The sequence below is a fragment of the Cryptotermes secundus genome, unplaced genomic scaffold, assembly GCF_002891405.2.
Source record: "Cryptotermes secundus unplaced genomic scaffold, Csec_1.0 scaffold423, whole genome shotgun sequence".
NCBI classification, from domain to species: Eukaryota; Metazoa; Arthropoda; class Insecta; order Blattodea; family Kalotermitidae; genus Cryptotermes; species Cryptotermes secundus.
Genome location: NW_019731985.1, coordinates 272,705 through 287,370, shown reverse-complemented (window position 1 = coordinate 287,370; position 14,666 = coordinate 272,705). Strand labels below are relative to the sequence as shown.

General features: G+C 38.2%; 1 protein-coding gene across 1 annotated transcript; it reads right to left on the bottom strand.

Moving 5' to 3' along the window:
* On the bottom strand, positions 1-13,871 carry LOC111867448 (BTB/POZ domain-containing protein KCTD9). Its single transcript, XM_023857327.2, has 8 exons — positions 13,648-13,871; positions 13,418-13,539; positions 12,006-12,242; positions 9,874-10,031; positions 8,110-8,333; positions 4,850-5,045; positions 3,938-4,071; positions 1-2,898 (listed from the first exon to the last, which is right to left on the bottom strand). The coding sequence occupies exons 1-8, from the start codon at positions 13,693-13,695 to the stop codon at positions 2,782-2,784; spliced, it is 1,236 nt and encodes a 411-aa protein (XP_023713095.1). The 5' UTR covers positions 13,696-13,871; the 3' UTR covers positions 1-2,781.
* Between the last annotated feature and the right edge of the window lie 795 nt (positions 13,872-14,666).

Below are 14,666 nucleotides of genomic sequence, written 5' to 3'. Positions count from 1 at the left end.
GCTGGAAGGATTAGGTACACTGAAAAAATTCACCTCATCGTGATTCGATCCTGTGATCTTCCAGCCTGTAGCATAGAGCCCCAACCAACTAAACTACCACAGCATGCTTTACTTAATTTCTTCATGGGAAACATCAGGCCCGCAAGCCATAATTTTGCCGCCTCTGGTTCATCCACATACCTTACAGATAAAAATATAGAAAAGATTTCTATGAAATCTGTTACTGATGGTCTACAATAAAAATTGCTGGTGAAATTTAATTTTGGCCTATATTAGTGCACAAGCCATGGTAGCTAATTTAGTATAGTAACAAGGCGTTCAATTCTTAATAGGGCAGAGATTTTTTCTACAATATCTACAGTGGTTCTGGGACCCACTCAGTCTCATATACAATGGTACCAGTGATCTTTTCTCAGGGATAAGTCAGCTGAGGCTTGAAGTTGACCACATCCATCCAGTGCTGAGGTTAAGAATGTATGGAGCTACACCTTCAATCTTGCAAATTTTTTTATGGTATACTGCTTAAATAAGTATGGAAACAACTTTAGGTTAATTTTTTACCACATCAGTCAAAAAGTTCTTCACTGTTTTCTAGTACTCCTTCAGTTTTATAATGGTCAAGAGTCAATATAAATACTTTTTTTTTCCAGGAAGTCAAACTTCTCTTCTTAAAAAACTTACAGCAAGAAACTTGTATACAGCATAAAACATACAATATATCTCAATAAGATCCTTCACTGTGAACATTTTTTAATATAGTGCATATGTAAAACAAAATGAAAGTACACGTAAATTGAATCTCTGCTCAGTCTGATTAGCTTTGCAATAGTACATTTATTAGTAAAGTTGTCCCTGAAATTAAAAAAAGCACCATGCCAGTAAGACACGAGAAGATCTCCACCATGAATTCTGAACCTCAGCACTAGATGGAGGTAAGTCAACAGCTTCATGACCTAACTGCTTCACCTCCTGTGAGAGAAGCCATGTGGCAATTGTACAGGAGGCAGGGTGGGCTCCAGAGCCATTCTAGATGCTGTGAAGAAGATAAATATCTCTGATTCTGCCAAGAATCAAAAGATTCAATTGTTGTCAAGCCTGTAGATCAGTTCCAATTTCAAATGAGTGTGTCTGATTCCAAACAACACATTTACATATGCAACAAGTAAACATTAAGCTTAACGAACTGCGCAAAATTGCAAAGAACACATTTAAAATATATGTGTAAATTGCAGTCCCTTATTCATTTTCATTGGAAATTTTACCGTCCCTTAGAGAAAATGTAGAAGTATGCATGTATCTAGCACAAAACAAATGACATGTGATGTGAACTGGCTCAGGCCTGTGGCTATTGAATATCAAAACATCTGGTGACCACACTTACAAAGGCTCCATAAGTTCATGCTGAAACAGTCACAGTGAAACCCCACTTAAGGCTTATTTTGGAGAGCAGTGGATTATAACACTAAACTCAGGCAAATTTAAGAATGAGATTGCTGCCTTGGGATCTCTGAAATTGAACAGAAAATTGGTGTACAACCTTAAACTGAAGAACAATAAATAAATGGGAGTTCCACTGTACACAGGAGATATGATTCAATTCATAGCTTATCAACTGCAGCAAAGGAAATCTTGAAAGGAATGTGGTGTCTTTTATTCCATTTTTTGAGACTTCATAATATTAATATATCTACAAAATAATCCATTACCTCACTTATTTCAATTTTATACATTTTCAAGATATCTGTATCAAAAGTCAGAAATCTGACATACATAATACCACTGAGATCACCTACTTTTACACACAGATAAGATAATCTCATACAATAACTATATGAAGAGAGTAGAGACACCTACAAAATGTATCAGGTACAACATCTGCCAGTCACAATCCATGCAAGTTATGTAGAAAGTAACAATATTATAGCTCACTTACACTTACTGTAATACTATTAACTATTAATACATTTATTGCCAGACATTTTGAATAAAAAACATCAGAGAACTTTGACCAGACTACATGGCATCACATCCCAGAAAACAGTAATTTTCATCGCATCAAACCATTGTCAGAAATTTTTGATTGATAATAAAATTTAGTAATCACTTTACTACACATCACATGACACATTCAAGGATTATCATGATTTATCATCCTATAGTGTCAAAGTCACTAGAACAAAGATGAAATGAGCGAGACATGTACAACACACAATGAAAATAAGAAAAGCGCACACTTCAGTTAAAACAAAATTAAGAGAAGAGATGACTTTAGTGTCCTATGCACAGTTGGCAGGATGATATTAAAATAGATGTTACAATAAACAGGATTTGAAGACACAGAATGGAGTAAAATGATTCAGGATGAGCTATAATGAACATAGTGATGATGCTGTGTTGTAAAAAAGGAGAAAATCATGAGTGTTTGAATAATTATCAAAAGGTCAAAAGAGACTCCATATCAGGGAAACCTGGCCATGAAGATCAACAAAGTTGCGGACCCCTGCATGTGTAGGAACACTCTCACACTTCAGACCAGTGTCTTCAGAATTATAAGAAAGAAGCACAGCAATTTCACAGTTTATGCTCTGCAAGCAGTGCTGGAACTCCTTCTTCATTTACATGCTCTGTAGCAAAATCATCACCTGAGGAATGTGATCAATTCTGAAACCGAACTGGCAGTAAATCTCTTACTCATGTTCTACAGTAATGATAATACATTCATACACAGAATATATAAACTGATTTATAACAAGCACTGTTTTCAAGTTCTTGAAATTGCCACTAACGAATTGTCTGTGACATATGAAGTGGTGTTAACATTAGTTCGAATGCTGCATCTTTTAGATTTGCCCCTCGCAAATTGGCTTCATGCAGATCGCTGCCAGAGAGGTCACAATTCTGAAACAGAACACAGTGTTCTGAGAAACTTCCAGCAATTAAGTGAAAATGCAACAATTCATATCTGATAAATTACAAGAGGACTATGAACAGAATTAAATCATTGTGCTATATAAAGCAAATGAAAAAGACAAATAACTAAAAACTATAACAAAACCCAAAGTGACTGAAAAGAGAACTGTGGGAGAATACAGTAGACAAACAAATGAGGAGAGATATGAAAAGGAGAAAGGGCATGGGAAAAAGTTACTAGTTAAGGTAAAACTGCCCCTCAGCTTAATTAAGCATCAAACCATGAATATATGAGGGAGAGATGCAAGCAATTGAAAGGCTACTAAACACAAATTCAGGGTCACATATTTAGTTACCCCAGTAAAAGCGGTAATGCTTCCACCTCATGACTCATAGTATGCGGGTTCAAATACCCGGCGGAGGTCGTCAAATTTTTAAGGGCGGAAAAATTCAGGGAACAAGTCCTCCGGGAGGGACTTTAAGCCATGGGTCCTGTGTTGTAGCTTTACGACACGTAAAAGAACCTCATGTCTCCAAAGGAGGCCACTGAGCAAAATTACGGACGTTTCCCGCCCAACAGTAGTCTCTAATACCTCTGGTAGATGGGGGAAGCATTATAGATACCACTCAGCTAGTAGAGACCGATCTCGCTGGCTGGGCGGCACTGATGGTAAGCATCAGTACCGGTAGGATATAGAGACTGGTAGAATATCATAGAGGGAAGCACAATGGACCAAGACAGGTCTAAGTGCATGGGGAAACCCACCCTCTCCAATAACTAACTAAATAACTAACTACCCCAGTAAATATATATGGGGTAAACTCCAGAAGAATGGGATTCACCCATGAAAGTCCATCAACTGTGGAAAAAAGGTTTACTAGAAACACACAAATATGATAATAACAAATCTCATAATTCTTTATAAGTTGCAGAAGCTAGGGGGATAAAAGATAAAGAGAACAGAAGGAAGGAAAACGAATGAAACAATGGAAAAACAATGGCCTGATATAGAAAAGAAACATATACCTCCAAATCTGCTCCAGCCAGCACTGCAGCTCGCAGATCACAGTTTTGAAGGTTTGCGTTTTTCAGCGTCGCAACACGAAGATTCACACCAGCCATGTTGCTACCCTCCAAGTTTGCACCTTTCAGATTGACACCTACAACATACCACATAACATTAAATATTTTACAATTCCATTCCTATACAACACTTTTACAAGCGTGTACCTGGACGCTGCCTCGAAGCTTTGATGTGACATACTGTAATTAAAAGTAATTCTAGTTCATTGTACTACATTACTACTATATAACACCAAATGGTGGATGGCTCAGTATGACAAATATCAAAGGATTTGGAAGGAAGTGGTTATGGCGTACTCTGGAATTTGCCTGGAGGGACTGAGAATAGCTGGTACCCTGGCCAAAATTCTAACCGAGCACCCACAAAGAGAAGCACAGAGATCATGGCTGTACCAATCGGTTTGACGTTGCAGCACTTGTCACAATGAGATGCATATACAGATCATTCAACTGATTTATTATGATTACAGCCCTCTGGGATGTGACAACATGTAGTCCAGTACACCACTGTCAATATTTCAGAGGAATCTGCTGCCTCCATCTTCAGGGTAGAAGAGGAAGCCAAAGCATGGGAAAAAGTAACAGGGAAGTGACAGGAACAGGGAAGATGAGGACTGGAGCCACAAACCTTCTTTATGTTTACTTTACAGACACACATAATCATCGGTTGTTTGAGAATAGTGGCTTACTGACCTGCAAAATTTTAGAAATCATAGAAGTGTGAAAATTCATTACTTTTTGCTTTTGTTTTACAAACTGATGTAGTGCCCTATGGAGTTAGAAGAAATGCTACAAATCACAAACATGGATGCAATGTTCTCACTTGCACAACTGTGATGTGGACATTCTACTAACCTTCCATATTAGCTCTACTGCCAGCTGGATCTTCAAAGTTACAGCTTCGGAGGTTGGCACCTTCTAGATTGGCACAAAGCATTTTCACCCCTAAAAGTTGTGCCCCTTCAAGTTGTGCATGTGATAGGTCGGCTCTCTCCATGCAACACCAGCTCAGATTTGCTCCAACCATCCGGCAACCATGGAGACATGCATACTAAAAAGACACATCGACAGTGTTCATATCTAGGTTGTGGTTTACTTAACAATGTTTTCAGCAACTGATACTATATACAAGGTGTGGCAATAAAGAAACCGGATTCATGCTCTAACCCTTTATTAAAAAAAATCAGACAGTCGAAATGTTATCCCCTTCAATGTAGTCCCCTCCCCGATCCCTACACCGCTCCATGCGAATTTTCCACTGTTGGAAGCAGTGCTGCAGGTCATCTTGTGTTATGCTCTTCAAGAGTTGCGTCGCTTTTGCTTTCACTGCATCCACGGACTCGAACCTGGTCCCTTTCAGCGCAGACTTGATTTTTGGGAAGAGAAAAAAGTCGCACGGTGCTAGGTCCGGAGAATACGGTGGATGTTCCATCACTGGAATGTTGTTTTTTGCCAAATACCTCTTCACAGATAGCGCGTTGTGTGCTGGCGCGTTGTCGTGATGAAGAACCCATGAGGCATTCTTCCACATGTCTGGTCTCCTTCGTCGCACACGTTCACGGAGGTACGTCAAAACATTTTTATAATAAACCTGATTGACAGTCTGACCTTCAGGCACCCAATCAATGTAGATTACCCCCCGGATATCGAAAAAAACAATCATCATTGCTTTGAATTTGGACTTGCTCATGCGCGCTTTCTTCTTCCTAGGGGATTTGGGGCTCTTCCAATGCATGGATTGTCGCTTAGTCTCTGGATCATATTGAAGAATCCAAGTTTCGTCACACGTAATTACGTTTTGGAAGAAATCAGGATCATTTTCAATGTTTTCAAGAGTGTCAACACAGCAATTCACTCGATGTTCCTTTTGCTGGGGGGTAAGGATTTTTGGCACCACTTTAGCACACACCTTTTTCATGCCCAGATCGTCGTGCAAAATCTGTCTAACACTTTCCTTATTGATGTTCGTAAGTTCAGAAATTGCTCGAATGCTCAGTCGACGATCTCTTCGAACAATTCTAGCGACCTTCTCCACATTCTCTGGAGTTTTCGCAGTGGGAGGACGGCCCGATTTTGGATCGTTCCCGACGTTTTTCCTACCCTCCATAAACTTCTTAAACCACTCGAAAACTTGCGTGCGAGATAGACACTGATCACCATATACTTCTGTCAACAAATTGTAAGTTTCAGTGGCAGATTTTCCAAGTTTTGTGAGGAATTTGATGTTAGCACGTTGTTCTGCATTAGCACTCAGCATTATTCCGACGGAGCTCAGAAACACGATCCGCTTCTAACAATGGTCGCGGCCAGACTAACCGATGCACGTGAATGAAACTTTGTGTGACGGTAGAGGGAAGTCCAAGGGTCAATGCCCTACCCTCCTCTTCGTCAATGACGTGGCCGGAAATGAGTCATAAAAGTAATCCGGGTTCTTTATTGCCACACCTTGTAGTGTCAAATGCTGGCATGATTAATGAATGATTAATTAGAAAGGATTTGGAAGGAAGTGGTCACAGGCTATTTCAAGGCATCATCTTGACATTTGCTTGGGTGAAAGAGCACATGATTTTATCTGTGACTGTACAGGAACATTTCACAGCTTACTGTAGGTGCAGAGAGACTGTAAAGCTAATTAAGTTCCTGCTGCCATCATAAAATTTGAGGACTGAGCCACAGGAATGCACAGAACTGTGCTTCTAGTGACCAGTCAAGATGGGGAAACAAGTAAGTTTATGCAGTACTTCAAGGAATTATGGTATAACAAAGCTTGTGAACCTATCATATAACCCATTACAGATCACCGCAAAACAATGCATACTGCATATTATAACTTTAAAATAATGCAGCATTTTGAACACAGCATGTGACTTAAGTCACATTCTGAGAATTGAGAGCTAACCTTCAACACCATTAAGTGTTATCACCTAGGAATACGTGATTTTAAATCCCGCAGAACACTGTATTGGCAGCTGGATTTAATTTCATTATCCCTGGAATCCCCTTTCTGGCATGCTTGCAATGGGAAATTTAAAAAACATGTCTCTGCCATATCTATCCATCTGTTCGTATGTCACACCTCAAGAACTGCTTTCATGAAACTGCATTTTGGGAAGTTTTACCAAAATCTCTCATTACATTCTATTTGTAGTTAAAACTGGACAACAATGGAAAGTCTACATGAAGACCAACATGTATTTCTGCTCACATTTTGAATGAAACTCTTACTGATCTTGCTACATTTTTATTAGAGAAAAAAATTGGCTTCAAACAAAAATTGTATAAAAGAGAGACAGACATTTTATGCCCAGCAATCTCTTCTGTATGTCTAATTGTCTTTGAGATAATTATTCAAAGAGGAAAACTGTTACACCAGGTTTACATAAGATATAAAGCATACAAGAATATACTGTCTACATAACAACACTGTATTTTAAAACAAAGAACACACTACTGTATCAAAATTTGTTTTTATTAAGGCTTTTATGAACACAACATATTTCAGACCTTATATCAGGCCATCATCAGGTGTATAGTGTTCAGTTTTAAACTGTTGAACTGCTTCCAATTATCATTCAGTTCACTAAATAAGGATCCTTATTGTGTTTTTTGAACTTAATTCAAATACATAAAATAAGTCTTGCTCAAAATTTTAACTGAATGTATTTAAATAATACAAATTAAAATTATAACCTAAAAAAGTTAAAATTAAAAACCAGATGTTGAAGATTAAGACGATAAAAGTTAACAGTTAAAAATTGTGTATTAATGGTAGGACTCTGTGACCCGCTACGTGCTGACTAATATTTGCCAGTGGAAGCCACTATACAATAGGGCGCCTGTGTAACAGAATCTTCTCTTATGGGATACTTCATAACACAACCTTAATACTGCCTTGAGCTTAAGCTCGTAATTCAGAGGCATGATGGGTACTAAGTTGTTCTATTCTACGAGGGGAATACATGCAAGCTGCTCCCTATAATTGGTCTTGTTGCTATGATGTAGTAGCAATGCCTGGTCAGATGAAACAACACAAACCGAGAACTGGGAAAAAAAGGAAATCTGATGAAGAGTGGTATCACACACAGCAAACTACATCTTGTTTATTTTTATCCTACCTTAAAGTTAATGTAGCGTAGATCCAATCGTGAGAGGTCTGAGCCTGCAAGATTGACTCCTTGAAACCTCAGTTCTGCAGTGTATGGCGTTAAAATAAGAGCGTTCACTACATCTCGTCTGGTTAGAGGTACATTGTCACGGGACCGCTGACTGCTCTGAATTAGTGATTCCAACTGTGGAACCAAAGACTCAATTCCAAAAAATCTTGCCTCTTCCAGGACTCCTGAAATAATGTACAGATGTGACTTTTTTATTCTCAAAGTGGTAAGTACTAAGATTATGGTCTTCTAGAATGTGACACCATGTAGAGTGATACACAGGTGTCAGAGAAACATGTTAGATGAGAACTTATCCTTCTATCCTGAAGATAGAAATAGTAGGTTCCTCCTGAACACAGGTACCTATGTACCAAACTATGCAGTGTTACATGTCAGAAGACACTGATTTTAATGAGTGGGTAGATGTAAGAAAATTTAAAAAACAGTGCAAAGACTGCAAAATTTTTCTCATGTATGGCTGACCTTGACTATGAAACCTTGGAAATGAAACTGACTGTTGGTTACTGAATACCACACATCAGTGCTATCCCTTGGATCAGTAATGCTAGTTCTCACATAAATCACTGAAATTTAATACAAATTGTTACAGTCTGTTTTGAGAAAATTCTCAGTTTGTTAGCAGAAATGTCTGAAGTTGCAGCAACACTAATGACAATTAATAAAGACAGAAATGTTACATGATGATAGATCTTCGAAAAATATGTAACTTTTGTTACCATGTTACATCTATAACACGGTGGTAATATTTAGCTTTCAGTTTACTGACGATATCGAACGAAATGCTGGTGCTAGTACATGAAATTTTGTGCCCAGACACATCAGGCACATATAAATTTGGAATACGCTGCATATTAAGTTGTTCAATGAGTATTACTAAGAAACCAGAAATGGAGTACAATTGCAGGTGTGAAACAAGAAACAACATTAAGATTATAGTCTCCTGGGATATGACCAAGTTTACTTCCGCATACTCCCCATGCCAGAGGAATCTGCCACTTCCATTTCCTGGGTAGATGAAGTGAGGTCATGGTGTCATCAAGCAGACTGGTGTGGCAGCAACACCACAGACTAGTATTCAGGAGGCCACTGATTCAATTCTTGGCTGGAGAAGGGGTTTTGTGGCTTTCCCCAGTCTCTCCTTAAAAATTCTGAGTTGGTACCTCTATTATGCTATGACAACTTCTTTCCAATTAATCATTCACCAATCAAAGTACTGTTTGCCACTATACAGTCAATAACAATGACAATGCTGTAAAATAGCCTACACAGTACATACATGGCATCAAATGCCAGAAGACCAAAATTAATCCTCACCACTGTGAGAACCTACAGTCTCATAATGTTATAGTATTAATAACAATCAAAATCACTTTTGTATTGATCTTGTTATAGTTTGAATGTTGGCGCCTTATATCTCCATATTGTTTAGAGGGTGCTCTTTTCCATTCTCTTGTTCCGCCAGTCTTCCACAAAGAAGGGTGTGGTGAATTAGCGATTTCAGTGAGAGTCTGATGCTGCTTGAGAGTTTGTGTGTTCAACCTTCTTGTGATAAGTTCTTTGTGATTTTCTCTATAATTATTACTGTGATTAAACTGGTAAATTGAACTGACAATGTTATTTATTTATACTGCTTCCATCGTCTCAACACATAACAAACCTTCATGAATAATGTAAAGATTACTCTATCAGCAGTACATAACCTACCTTCAGGATTAACATTGTTATCAAAAATTAGCTGTCCATTTCGGAGGTAATTCAAAATAGGTTCAAAATATGTAGGACTGCGATCGATAAGGTAGGCTCCATTTTTATCGACATTACTTGGTGTCATTATGTAGCCATTATCTCCTTCCGCAAACATTCTGTCACGAGAAATAAAACAAAATCATTTTGTAGGACTAATGATAAACACTTGCACAACACTGTATGCACTTTCCTTTACTTCCACACATTGTGTTACATAAAGAAAAGCTGCAGTATGCTTAATTAAGCACCATGTCATGAAGACACATGGGAGAGTGAAGGTACAGCTCCATGCATTCTTAACCTAGGCACCACATGGCCATGAGTGCTCGGCTTCATGCACTAGCCATGTTATTCTCGGCAAAAGGGTCCCCAGTTCACATATGGATGACAGATGGGCCCAAAACCCCATCAACATGCTGTAAAGAAGAGAAATATCTCTTGCCCTTGTCAGGAATTTATTCCTGAATTATCTAGCCTGTAGCCAGTCACTATATCAACTGAGCTACCCTGGCTCCCTATGCATTTGTGTACATACATAGTCTTGATAGTTTGTGATGAAATTAACCTGAAAGTATACCTTCCTGTAGCTAACACAAAACACTCAATTAATGAAATGTTCTACCAAATATGCTTCAGGCTTATTTCACTGTAGTCAGAATGAATATTTTTTGTGGGTTATTTAATGATGCTTTCAGTACTGAGACCATACTGCATCAGGTGGTAGGATGAACGCCGAATTTAAAACAATGTGGAAGGAACTGGCCTTGGCCTAATCAAGGTGCTTGGTGGGACTGAGGAAAACCAAGAGAAACTTCAGTCAAGATAGTGTCATGGTCAAGAAGCAAAATGGGCTCCTCCCAAATACAGTCTACAGTTTTATTGTTTGACCAGCCTGTTTAGCATAGTAACAATCAAGATAAAAGCATAACTAATTATGAGTATAATAATCATATTTGTTATATGGAGAAAGGTTAAAGGTAAAGTAGTCCTTGAAGATGTAGGAGAGAGTGGAGGTACAACTCCACCACTCCAATGCAGAAAAACCAGAAATATATGGTCTATTTAATGATGATGCCAGAATCTTTGACTATATGGTGTAGAATGGTTGAATTACAAGTGAACTGTGGATTGGAAAGGATATGGATTGATGTGGTAGTGGCTCTATTTAGGGTAGTATCAAGACAATCGCCTGGAAGGTACGAAGAAAACTGCCAATAACCACTGTCAGGATATTCAGTGACTCTGCCAAGCTCAGAACTGAGTCAGATGCATTACTGCTGAAGCCAATTTGACCAGTGAAAAACCAGAAAGAATGTCTTGCAGCTGTCCGCCGACTTACAGTTGCCACGACTTTCGTTCGAGCTTGAGTTCTTAATCCCAGGATACGGGTGCTTTGGAGATGGGAGTGGAACACACTTCGGGGTAAATAAATCAGGGATCTCCAGAACGTTGTGGATTGCAGTTTTAATTTAAAATTTCATTAATGATGAATATTGACATTATTCTCCAAGCTAGCCGCTCCGTCCATCGACTAGCTACCACTACTCTTAAACACTTCTCTCATATCTCACTTCCAACTACTGTCCTCCTCCGCTCCCTATAACCGACCCCCATCTTTACAAGTCCCCCAGTTGGCATCAGAAAAACAAGAAAATAACAAGAGAAAACAAAGGGTCGAGCCCGACATCTGGCCAACATTCGTATTTTTCGAGATGCCCATAAACCTCTGTAGGTCTTCAAGTAATCCAAGACCCCTCCTGGCTGGTCTCGCACACGGTCAGTTCATGGGTTTATGATATACTGGGAGTAAACAGGCGGCGTTAGGGACAATAGCGGCACCCTTAGCCTAAGGAGGACAATAGCTGAATTACAACTAGAAGGTCCCGGGATGGTATCTCGCTGATGGAGCGTCTCTCACGGTATTAAACAATACATAAGTAGTTCACACCCTTAATTATATAATTTTGACGAGGGAAGTACGGTTACAGTCTGCATTTGCTTACGTGCAAGTGGAGTATGTAATCCCAGTCCATCCTAGTATTTAATAATTGAATAGCATTAACAATAAGAAAAACTGATGATTTACTAACCTAGCTAACATACTCATTGGTTCCTTGGTCATCAAGGTACTTCTTGAAGTTGTAAAATATTTGCCACCAACATTCAAAGTAACCCATTCTGAATTTAACTTTGAACATAAAGAAACACTGCGGTCACCAGATGTCACCGATGATGGAGAATGGCTGTTGATACATGGAGCACTTCTTACTGATGATCTTACAGGAATGAAATTCTCACTTTCTGCGACGTACAAAATGTCATCATCCCTGTGGAACAACGATTTACTTTGTGTACTGAAATAAAGGGCACTAAGGAAAAAAACACAGAATTGTGGGGAAATCCTGTGGATAGCCACCTGGAAGAAGCAGTCCATTATTTTATGACATTTTTTCAACTACACTGGTTTTGTGTCAAATTTGCTTGGTTAAATTTGACTGCAGAAGTGGGAAATATGTTCCAATACCAGCATCCAAATTTTAAGTTAGTTTAGTTTCCTATGTTTTGGTTTTTGGTTTAGATGGGAGTCTCATTTTGCTTTTTGCTTTTTTTATATATTTTATTTTCATTTGTGTTTGGTTTCTTGTTTCATTTGCTCCAGTCCAGCTTCTTGTTTGGCCTTTCACTTTTGACTTTGGTTTGGTTGTCCATTTTAATTTGATTTCACTTGCTTTGGCATGGCTAGGTTTCCTTTTAAGAATATTTATTTGCACATTTCTGTACAATGATCACAAAGTGTACTGGTTGACAGATTGAAGTACATGGGCCAGTGCTAATATTACAGTTATACATGTTTTCACAGATTAATTAAAGTTCTTTACCGATTCTCAAGAATTAGATATGCTTGCAAGTAAATATGAGTGTCCAAAATAATAAGAGGAAATGGAAAGGAACTAAAGCAATGGATTTTTGTGAGAAAATGAGTAACATAGTTTATTTACATTCTTAGTTTCATGCTCTCTATCATGTTTACTTCATATGAGAAGAACTCAGCAATTGTGATACTCACAAGGACCTACAGAACATAAATAAATTATATTTCAATCTGTTAATCCTTTTGGGTTTCATGCTATCATATCTCTCCACATTCTCAAAGTGCACTGACTGTTCACCTCGTGTTTCCGGTTCTCTAACATACATATCTACTAACACTGATTCTTATATCAGTACTCACATTACAAATTCTCCACAAATAAGAATGTAAAAAATTGTAACTTGTAATTTTAATCTACTTATATATAAAATTGTTAATATTCAGAATTAACTTGACTTGTCATATATCATGTACAATGATCTACAGTGACGAAATAAATCAATCAATCAATCAAAAATGGAAACATACATGGGGTTTGCCTTGGAGTTCTAGATGCATCGGGATATTCCAGATGCATACTGTGAATTTTTACCACATTAAATAAAAGTGTATAGTCAACATAAAACTCACCGAATTAATTTCAAATCATCAATCTCACCACCCTGAACTGTGAATAATCGTTTTGCCACAATTCCAAACTTGGCACTGGCTGATGATAACAACTCTTCAAGAGAATGAGTAACGAGTATAACCTTGAAATAAAATGTAATACAATTCAGTTAAGCTTCAGAGCCTAGACAGACAAACAATCAGCTCAATACAAGTTAAGTTTACTTCGAGCAGAATGAAAGTTTGCCTACCTTCCCATCAACTTCTGTTCCGTTTCTGAAGAGTATGACTCTCTTCATAATTCTAACAGAGAACTATTTTAAATGTCAGTTACAAAAGGGAGAAAACTCAATTTCTTCTCAAGATAATCCCAACTCCACTCTCTATTGTATTTCTTCAGTTTTTCCGACACCACTACCTTTAGTCTTTAGGCTCCTCGCACCTCAAAATTACAACTACATACAACTGTCAAATGTCACGCATTGAACTTCATTACGTCTTCTGCGATGGCACCACAAGGAGCACCGGGAAATTTGAACACCGTTTTCAAAAAATGAAATGGTTCTCAATACTGGACGAAAAATTATAGCTAGCATTGCTTCACTGCTTGCTATCGGGATATTTAGTAACACTTTCATTGTTATGAGTATTTCTGTTGTCCACGAAATTTTCCAGATTCATACAAATCACGAAACTTATAGGTAACACCATTTTATTTTCGCGAAAAAATGTGCCTATTAAGGCAGCACCAAATTCCCTATTTGTCTAATTGCCACGGGTACCGTGTAGTTACATTGCGAACAGTATACTCGTATTATTAATTTTATTTTAAATATATCAAAATTATTACATTCTTGTAACCAGCTTAGCTGAAAAACAAGGCGTCCGGAATGGTTGACAGTGTTATCTGCTGTGATGTGACACCACGCAATCTGGCAGAGGTTCACCAACGTTTTGGAGAAATATCCTGCCTCCTTCTTCAGGTTTGCCGTATATTTGTTTCTGATTACCTGCTTGGCTTACTCTTCAAACGCGAAGATTGGTGAAGATGGAATGAGATGGAGGGACTACATTCCTCGTAAATGGCGGGAATCTACCGAACGACGTGGGGCAACATCTCAGAGGACGGTATCACAGTTCACAAGGAATTCAAAATTACCGTTATGAGCGCTTATGAGAACCACAATTGAAATTTATACGTCATACTCGGTCATACGAGTACTTGTTAAATTACCGTAGAAGATGCATGCCGTTAATGAACTACAAACTT

What these genes read in the sequence shown, in the direction of transcription:
- LOC111867448 (XM_023857327.2), bottom strand. Translation starts at nt 13,695, where the DNA reads ATGAAGAGAGTCATACTCTTCAGAAACGGAACAGAAGTTGATGGGAAG. An exon ending in CCAATGAGTATGTTAGCTAG is followed by an intron (nt 10,032 to 12,005) that starts GTTAGTAAATCA and finishes TTCTCGTGACAG; the next exon opens with AATGTTTGCGGAAGGAGATA. An exon ending in TAACAATGTTAATCCTGAAG is followed by an intron (nt 8,334 to 9,873) that starts GTAGGTTATGTA and finishes ACATTATTTCAG; the next exon opens with GAGTCCTGGAAGAGGCAAGA.